At 41.1% G+C, this 10,287-nt stretch overlaps 1 protein-coding gene across 1 annotated transcript in view; it reads left to right on the forward strand.

Moving 5' to 3' along the window:
• The window catches only part of CEBPZ (CCAAT/enhancer binding protein (C/EBP), zeta), a 29,125-nt gene extending 24,394 nt beyond the window's left edge, over window positions 1–4,731 (forward strand). The window contains exon 15 of the mRNA XM_008589708.1: window positions 4,396–4,731. Within this exon, the coding sequence (XP_008587930.1) occupies window positions 4,396–4,731 (336 nt within the window). The remainder of the gene's footprint in view (window positions 1–4,395) is intronic.
• The last annotated feature ends 5,556 nt before the right edge of the window (window positions 4,732–10,287 follow it).

Here is a 10,287-nt window from a genome sequence, read left to right on the forward strand (position 1 = left end):
TGTTAAAATTAAACTTATACTGAGAAAAAACAAACTTCTTTTTCCATATTGCTACATAATAAAATCAAAAAGAGGACTAACAGGATTACATAATTTATGTATAATCTGTAGCATCTCTAATCATAAGGAGCACTATTGTTACTTTTTACCAGATACTGTGCTAAGTACATAATGTCATCTTGTTTAATCCTTAGAACACACATGAGGTAAGCATTATCTCTACTTGACAGAAAAAGAAATAGCTCACAGAATTAGCAAACCTGAGATAAGACTGATGTTTTAAAACCAAAGGCTTAAGCTGTGGTTTGATTCCATCACCACCTCAGATACTCAGCTAATTCTGCTCTTATCTACATACCTCTAGATAAGAATTTTCTTCACTCTTTGGATTCAGAACTAAAATAGGGGTGAATAGTATTGTTGGAAATTGACATATCACAAAATAAAGTCACTTAGTCCTTAATTAGCCATAAAGAAATTACTACTTAATTTATAGGTTACCTGAAAAAGTTGTTTTGTACTTTTACTTAAGGAAAAACATACCTTCCAAAATGAAAGGAAATTTCTTGCTCATTGTTTGCCTGAAATCTGATGAAAAAAAGGAAGTCCTGAAATTAGACATGATCAGAAATTCTTATATTAACACATAAAGAGCCAAAATTTAGTGCTAACTTCAGGGTCTATATGATGGGACTCATATAATTAGAAATTTAAGGTCCTTCTGGTAATCCAGGAACTATATCCTTTTGGATGGGATCTGAATTACACTTGCCTTATAATTTGTAGCCTTACAGTTATTTTAGAGTTTTTAAAATTTGGCCTGTATGTATGATGTAATTTATTTAGAAATGCTATTTAAAAGCAAATTTTCAGTTTCAATATGTAATTCCCTTATGTGACTTTATGAATTGTTTCTAACGGATGCCATTTTGCCTTGATAAAAGAATCAGAAATAAGATCATACTCAGTTTTTGAAATTGATCCCAAACTATAATTTGCTTTTAAATACTGTTAGGATGTTTTCTTTATACCCTTACATAGAGCTTAAAAGTATAGAGACTTTGTGAATATCCAATAGCATCATGGTACAGTGTTCTAGTGAAGTACTCTGAGTGACAAGTTTCAAAGATGGGCACCACCCCAGGACTATTTGCTGCTTTAGGGGAAGAAAAAGCAGCACTTCCTAATTTAAAAAGTAGAGGGCTGTAATATAAAATCCCACAAAATGTTAAGGCACTTGCAATGATAGCATGGGAAAAGTTTTTAGTGCCCACTGTTGACGCAAGAATACTGTACCCCGAGAAAACTGATAACTCAGCCTACCAAACAATGAAGTGTAATGGGTAGGCTAATTTTCCTCCATCTCTGCTCCTAAACTAAGCCAGACCACGGGCACTTGATCTACCCTCCACAGCAGTAAAACCATGGAGGTGTGAAACATTTTCCCTAGTCTTCAGACAAATTAACATTTTTTTAAGAGAGAAGTGAGAATCACCTAGTCCACAATAATGAATACCTCTCTTCCCCTTCTACTCATTAAAACCTCTAATACATTAAATCTGAAGAATCAATCTCTCCAAAAACGCCACTACCATTTAGCATCTAAAATGTATTGGCAAACTATATATAACCCTCTAGAAAGCATTAACTTCTGAATTGTGATTACCTTGGCTTTTGTTCATCTTACTAAACAAAAAATATGCTCCAAAGACGCCAATAAGTTCAGCTACTAAAACTCCTTTAAAGATCTTCTTTGCCACCGGTTCCATGGAGCGGGTCATCCTAAATTTAACGATAATGTGTGTAAATCTCAATGAGCATATTTAAATTTCTATTACTGCTGCTTCTACAAAAACTACTCCAGTTCATTCTCACAGTTTGAATGGTTTATCTGTATAGGAATAAGACCCCAAAGTTACTGCACTGCATACTTATTTTAGACATGTCCTATATATGTATTTAGACATGTCCTATATATTTAATCTCCATGCCTAAGGGGCACAATGAACCAAAGACACAAGATTATATAAAGCACAGAAAGATAAAATTCAAGCGGGCATTGTAAAAAGAACTAACAATTTATGGAACTAAGACTTAAAACTGTCTAAATATGGAACATTAGGAGATAGGGTAAATCAATTATTTTAGCTGAACTGGGAATTAAGAGATGATCTAATGGGCACAATGTGACAGTTCTTTGTAAAAGGTGTACAAACGTGAGGTTATTCTATAAGTGGTTCTACATTTTTATGGCTGGAATTCTTCATTTATTAACATATATTGAGCTATGTGCCATAGTTCAGGCATTTTGCTTGAAGCTGAAGATATAAGGTCAAGCCATAAATTAATTGGTTCTTGTTCCTGAGCAGTTGCTGTTCTGACAGTCTTTTAAACCTTTAATTGCATGACATAAGAGACTTGTAAAAAATGCACAGTCCTGAGCCTCATAGCCTGCAATACCCAGATTCTGATTCAGCAGGTCTAGGGTTGGCACTCCAGTATACTGCCCTTTAGCAGACACTCCAAATAATTTTTATACAAGTGGCCCACGGACCACATGAGGGAGAAAACTGGGTGATGATCCAATAAGTGGCAAAACTACAGACTGTTTAGATCTTGATTCTCTTCCTGTAATTAAAATAAAACCTAATCAAGAAAAGTTTGGATCTTTATTCTTTCTATAATTAAAGTAAAAGCTAAACAATGAAAAGTGCTATATAACAAGTTAAGAAAATACATTGTATGACTCTTACTGAACATATGAAATGCAAACCCAAGTTTTTATTCTGCTTCCCTATAATCCCAAAGTCAAGAACAGAGGAACCACTAGTTTTTAACCTTAGATTTTGATATTCTCCTGTGTGCTGTTTGTCACACTGTGCTTTGTGCAGAGGTGGTTCCTTCTATAATACTCTACAGTCCTAGCTCTCTGCTATCAGGCATTTATTCCACTTGCTTGTGACTCTTTTCACAATGCCTGAGAGTGGGGTAATTAAATAGCCTCCTTTTGTAGGATTATCCTATTAATACCATTACCGGGTGTCCCTCCTAAAAATTTCCTTTTTTCATTTTGATAATGTGATCACCCTGGGGACCAAAAGATTAAAACTTCATTATTTTTATTTAAAAGAAATGAAGCAAAGGAAGTTTAAAAAAAAACAAAAACAAAACTTACATATAACAAAGAGGCAGTTGAGTAAGTGGGGAGAGTTGTTTTGCTCTGTTCACCAGAATGCTGTACGTTACTGGCAAAAAATAAGTCATGCTCAGTCAAGGGATGAAAACAAAACAAAACAAAGCTTGCCTGCAGCCATTTCCAGTTTTACAATGCAAATAAAATTTTGTTTTCTTGGGGGCCGGCCGGTGGCGCACTGCTATAGTGCGCCGCTTGGGAAGCACGGTGGCGCTCCCGCCGAGGGTTCGGATCCCACATACAGACCAGTTCCCGCTCACCGGCTGAGCGAGGCACGGGAGCAGCACCGAGGGTTGCGATCCCGTTGCCGGTCCCGGCCCGGTATGGGCACAACACTGAGGGTTGCCATCCGTTGCCGGACATGAAAAAAGACAAAAAGGAAAAAAAAAATCCATTTGGTAAAGACCACCAGGGATACACCTGTCCACAACCAAGTTCGGGTGACAAACAGTGAGGGAGAAATACCAGAGCAGGCAGGACCTTCTGCCCTCTCAGCACAGGGACAGGATTTGGGAGAATGGTTGTTGGGAAAACAGAATAATTTAACCAGGCCCCCCTCACCTTTAGGATCGGGTGGGGGTGGTGCGGTGCATCCTCTGCAAGCAAATTGTGCGTGGGCAGAGTTAGTGCGCATGCACAGCGCCGCAACCTGGCTGGTGTCGAGTGCCTCTGGCGTCTGCCCCCGCCACCACGCTCTCCAACCTAAGGTTCCAAGGTTCTTTGCCAGTTAACTAGCTTGGAGACCTGCGTGTGAGGGGTCTGGGGACCCAGCCTGGCGTGTGAACGGTTTGCGACCCAATCTGGACAATGGGCTTGAGGGGTCTGTGAGCTCCAGACCCAGCCCTAGCTCGACAATTGGCCCAGTGGGCAGGATTCCGAGCAGGTAAAAGAGCTCGACAGCGGTGTTTAGGGGAAGTTTATAGGAAACAGTCTGTGAGGCTCTAACACAAGCCAGGCTGTGTGTCACGGAGTTAGCATCAGCTGGGCTGAGAAGCTGACTCGCGGCACAAGCTCGAGGCAGACGCGCAATGCTGGGTCCCGACACCCCTTCTCCGGGGCTGCCCCCTGTGTGCAAGTGGCCTCGAGGCCCAGCATCTCCAGGCGACCTGAGTTCAAACAGCAAAGTCTCACGGTCCAGAAGCGGAGGACGCGGTTTCTCAGCACTACGTCCCGGGTTGAATTAAACTAAAGCCGTTTCCCAGGCTCCCCGGGTGAGGCCCGAGCGCCCAGCAGAGGCCGAGGCGAGCGGCCTCAGGCTGCCTCCCACGCTGCTCCGCCCCGCTCCCACCCGTCTCCGGGCGAGCGCCCGGGACCCCGGAACCGGCTCGGACAGCCCAGGCAGCACGGCCAGGCCGCGACACAGCGGTCGCCGAGCGACCCGGAAACACTCAGCTTGTCTCACGCCCCCGTCCGGGGCAATGGAGACAGTGACACCAAGCGTCTTCCGCACGACCCCAGAACTCTGGCGAGCACCCCGCTCCCCAAGAACCCGCCCTGCTCGTCGCACTGAGAAGACCGGAGGCAGGAGGCACACCTAGAGCCACCCGCCCCTGTCCTACCTGAAGCGCGGGCACGCGGGCCTGCGCCTGCGCAGGGGTCGGCGGCGCTCCGCCCCTCCCGCCGTCGGCCCCGCCCCCACAGCCCTAATTATGTTTTTAGGACCCGATCCTAATCGCGGGCTGCGGACGTTACTTAATCTTCGCAGTAGCCCTATGCAACAGGTGCTGTGAGTATCTTATTTTACAGAGAAGGCAAGAGGCTTACCCCGCCCACAATCACACAGTAAATGACAGAACTCGGATTTGATCCCAGGACACTGACCTGAAAGCTTGTGCCGGATCGTTTTTCTACACCCTGCAACCCAAACTGGGATACTCTCAGAGGGTCAGCAACATAGGTGTCACTTGGAAACTTATTGCAAATGCAGACCTACTGAATCAGAATCTGCATTTTAATTAGATCCCTAGACAATTCGTTTGCGAATTAAAAATTGAGAAGCATTGCCTATACTGCCCACTAGCTGAGAGGAGGAAGAGGAGGAGAGGGAAAAGAGAAAAGGAATGTTAAGGTTTGTTGTACCAGCCTGGAATATCCAAAATAGCTACACACAGATCTACCTTCATTGAAGTTATACTCTAGTGATGAAAACTACACAATGATAAGGGCCTTGCTTCTAATCCTGGGGATCCGTGAAGAGGGATCCCTGAAGGTTTTAGAGAAGGGGTGATGGTTGGAGCTGTCATTGTGAATGTCAGGTAAAGGAAATGCTTGTGAGAGGTGCTCTGGGGATCCGTGAAGGTTTTAGAGAAGAGGTGATGGTTGGAGCTGTCATTGTGAATGTCAGGTAAAGGAAATGCTTGTGAGAGGTGCTCTGTGACTGCCCCAATTTCTCTATCCAGTCCTCATAGTCCAGCCCATGTGATTCATTTGCACAACTTAACTATCATAAATTGTGAGAAATGTGGATATTTAAACTATATTCATTTAAAGCATGTCATTACTAGACAAGATCACTCAGGTCTACCCAGATCCAGATCCCCAAATAATCTCTCCCACTATGTCAACTTTTCTCCTATCCTCTTGAGGTTTAGGCTTTGTACATTCTCTTAGTCTCTTCTCTCTGCTCTGTAGAAACTGTCTCTGGCTTGAACCTCCATTCTAGTTAATATTATATATTTGACTTTCTCAAACTTTTCTCATAAGGTCTCTTCCTGCACTGTGATGCTTTTTATTTCATCTGTTATCATTTTTGCTATTGAAACTATTTTTCTCAAAACTTTTCAGAACTCTACCCCCAGGCATCACCTACACTGTTGAGTTTCCCCTTTCCCCTCCAACTGGGACATCTACAATCTTTAAAAATTCATTCCCATTCAAAGATTCACTCACAATAAACATTTTTCATATTAGAAGCAACTCCCATGACTTCCATTAAACATTTTGTTAAATATTTGATATTAATATAATTTTGTTAAAACACAATTCTATGCCTCAACCTGCCAGGCCTGTACTAGTCCATTTGAGCTGCTATACCAAAATATCATAAACAGGGTGGCTTGTAAACAATAGGAATCTATTTCTCACAGTTCTGAAGGCTAGGAAGTCCAGAATCAGGGCTCCAGCAGATTTGATGTCTGGTAAGGGCCAACTTTCGGGTTTCTAAAATTGTGCCTTCTCACTATGTCCTCACATAGTGGAAGGGACAAGCATTTCTCTGGATTCTCTTTTATAAGGGCACTAATCCCAAATTAGGACCTAACCACCTCCTAGAACCTCACTCCGCAATACCATCACCTTGAGGACTTCAACATATAAATTTTTGGAGGACACAAACATTCAGATCATAGCAAGGCTCTACTACATTGGTTTGAAATATGACAGCATCAATGTTAAAAATACCAGTATGACAAAACAGGATGAAAGGTCTTTGGAATGATTCAGATTGAAAAAAGAAAAGAAAAAAACTTTTTAAAAATTGACAAGAAGGGTCAGCCCGTGGCTCACTTGGGAGAGCGTGGTGCTGACAACACCAAGTCAAGAGTCAAGATCCCCTTACAGGTCATCTTTAAAAAAAAAAAAATTGACAACAAAGACCGAAAAATAACTATAGAAATTTAATCATTTCTGCTAAAGAGTATATGTAAACTAATTGAGGGTTGATTGTTCATTAGGGTGAGAATTTCTCAGTATCACATAAAACTTTATACCTTCATATATATTTCTTACACATCCTGGACCCCGAGTTTAATTTAAGCAAGAAAAGGAAATAAATAAAAATGATTCATGAATCAGGCGACCCCTAGAGTCAGAACAGATTCAGAGGGGACTGTGCCATTGTTACATGGTCAGTTAAGATTTATAGACAGAAAAAGGGAAGTGACATGCAGAAAATGAAAGTAAGGTACAGAACCAATGGCGGCCTGTAATTTGCCTAGTTTTTCTTTTAACAGCTCAGCTACTTGTTGCAAGAGTAGGTTACAGTCTGCTTGCACATCAAGTTAGGTTACAAGAGTAAGTTAGTCAGTGTACACATCAAGTTAGATTACAGTTCACTAAGTCTGAACAAACCTTCAGGGCAAACTTAATTTAACACCAAATAAGACAGACATCGAATGCCTCCAGCATTCACTATTTCATGGACTCCTTCCCTGCCTTCCTGGTGTTCAACTCCTGAAGGATGGTCCAGTTTTTAGTAAACTCCCCAAATGCAAAGAGGTTATACTCCTCTCCCTTCATGAGGGATTCCAAAGTAAATTTCAATCTGGAACTACACTGGGAAGTAGCACATCCTTTGCTAAAAAAGAGAAAATAATAAAACTGCATCCTGAAGGGGCCCCACTACATTGAAAGGAAAATTACAGAAGGCCAAATTACCTGCCCCTAAAAATTAGCCTTGAGCCCAATCAGCTCACATGAACCCTATGCTACTTGACCCCTGCTTTTATTTACCTGACTTGATTTCAATCACCCTAGACATTGATTTTTTTCCCATCTGTTTTCTCTCTCCTTTCCTTTTTTTTTTTTTTTTTTTTTTTTTTTTTTTTTTTTTTTTTTTTTGTTGTTGTTGTTGTTGTTATAAGTCTGTAGCCTGGAAAAAGAAAAGATGAGAAAAGAAAGTAAGAAAATGATTTTGTTAAGGTCAAGAAAAGGAAATTTAAGTAAGTCACCCAGGCAGCTGCCTCTCTAGGTGAAGTCTGAGAGGTCCCCGGCCATTTATTCTGAACATGGGTAGGATGCAAGGAGCTGAGTGGGAAGCTGGGATTTCACAAGACACTAGACCCACATGCACTCATAGGCGTGCCAGTGCAAATACATCATATGATATAAATTATTTTGCAGTTATTCATGCTGTTTCCCTCCATCATGCATGTCAGACAATTGACTTAAGTACGTAAAATTGTAAGATTGATGGGTTGAACTAAAGTTAGAGATACTAGCATGAATCAGGGCTCACATTACCAATCCCAAAGAGCCTCCCAAATCCTCCTATAATTACAGGCCTTAGTGTCAGAACAGGATCCAGCTTATTGTCTTTTAAAATGTTTTACTCACCAAGAAGCAAGCAAACAACCTTGTTTGAATTAATGTCTTAAAATCTACTTTACCCAGGGAAACAAAGGTTCTTTATAATGTAAGGGATAATCCCACTAAGAAGACTGGCAGGAAGTCTAGTTCTACTCCTCTTTTTTTTTTTGGAAGGGAGACTATTAAATATGCCTTCCCAACTCAGTGAATATCATCCCATTATTATGTAAGGTAATAAGGCCTTCAAGTGGGAGTGGGGTATGGAAATATAAAAACATTAAGATGGTCAGACATTCTTACCTTATCATAAACAGTTTATTGTTTGGTTGGTTGGTTGTTTGTTTTTGCAGTGGCTGGCCTGTACAGGAATCCAAACCCTTGACCTTGGTGTTATAACACCATGCTTTAACCAACTGAGCTAACAGGCCATCCTCACAGTTTTTTTAAAAAAATAAATATTCACAAATATAACCAAACTCATGTAACTGTTCCTAGCTAGGAACCCTCTCTGGTCAGTTATTTCCCCTCTGTAAAATAGAGATAAAAAGCTGCTCTCTCACATCCACCATCTACCTCATTAAGATACTTTCTATTCTAGGATGTACGTGTTTCCATCTGTTTACGTTCCTGAAATTGGAATGCATCTTACAATCGATGTATACATTTACTATACTGTTTGTTCCAAATTGCTGTTACAAAATGAAACATCCTAGGACCCAGGAAATTTACTTCCCTTGTGGTTGTAAAATCTCTCTCCTCAGAAGGTACAGTTTTTTTCCCCAGTAAATAGTCCCATGGCCTTGTTTCTCATAGCAGATAAAGAAGCACCAAAGAACCCAGTGGCACTGACAACTAAACCTATGTCCTCTGAGGTCTCACTGTAATTGTCTTTCTGCCTGGACTGAGCTGTACTGCCTGCATACCAATCCTGGCTCTTCCAGGGCTCACTCTACCACCTCCAGAAGTTATACAGAGCCTGTGAGCCCCAATTAACCTAATTGTGAAATGGTAATAAAGTAACACCAATTTCAAAGGGCTGTTATGAAGTTACATTAAATAGATTGTAATCATGGAATCTTAGCAATTTGGCAGAGGGTGTGGTACATGCAATAGTGTTACCTATTATTTTAACTGATACATGAAGGACTGCATAGCCTGATAACGGTGCATAGCCAGGAGTTAACTTCTTAACTGGTTAGCATTTGTTTAGAGAAAGGTAAATATAGTAAAAACAAACAAACAAACAAACAAAAACTGTGTTCTTAGGGTTACAGAAAAAAATGGAAAAAGGGTAAAGAGAATGACTTGGAGAAGAGAATGGGAGAGAAAAAAGAAGAAAAGTCCAGTGCCTGTTTATGGAAATTTGACATAATAAGAGGCCAAAGAGTACATTTTGACCCAGACAATGTACTAGATAGGATACAAGCTAAACTGTTGTAAAAAAAGACACTCCAATAATAATTCAGCGGCTCAAACAAGAGAGACAATTGTGCCCTTTCACACACAGTTCAGAAGGAGGTTTGCTTGCAGAGGTTGTCCAGTGAGCCACGTTTCCTTGGTCTTGTAGGTCTCCCATGCCCTGCAATGATGTTTTCCTTCCAATTAGCAAGTCTGGCTGCTCCAGCATCACGTCTGCTGTCCAGGTGTGTCACAGCACATAGGATGCGAGTGGAAAGCTATCAACCAAATACAGAACTGAGGTTTCATCCTGTGAATTGCTAATAGGAAAACTGTATGCCTGATTCAATTAAATACCTATTTATTAGATATTTAATGTCTATTCTCTTCTATTAGGAGATTCCATTCTTACTTTCATTGGGTGGGTTGTCTAAATGGTAATGTAATCGACCCTTGGGGTAATATTCCCTGATCCTCAGTCTGTTTTGCACCTGTGGTTTACCTTTTGTCAGAGGAGGATATGCAAAAAGGGGGAGGGGTGGATGAGAATTAAATGATTTCTTTTTCATGTGAATGGGAGGAGCCCTTTATAGCAGCCCCTGAAAAACTCCATTAAAAGCAATCACTGCCCCTAGACAACCACAGAACAGGCTCATTAGCAGGAAGCTATC

The sequence above is a fragment of the Galeopterus variegatus genome, unplaced genomic scaffold, assembly GCF_000696425.1.
Source record: "Galeopterus variegatus unplaced genomic scaffold, G_variegatus-3.0.2 Scaffold5601, whole genome shotgun sequence".
NCBI classification, from domain to species: domain Eukaryota; kingdom Metazoa; phylum Chordata; class Mammalia; order Dermoptera; family Cynocephalidae; genus Galeopterus; species Galeopterus variegatus.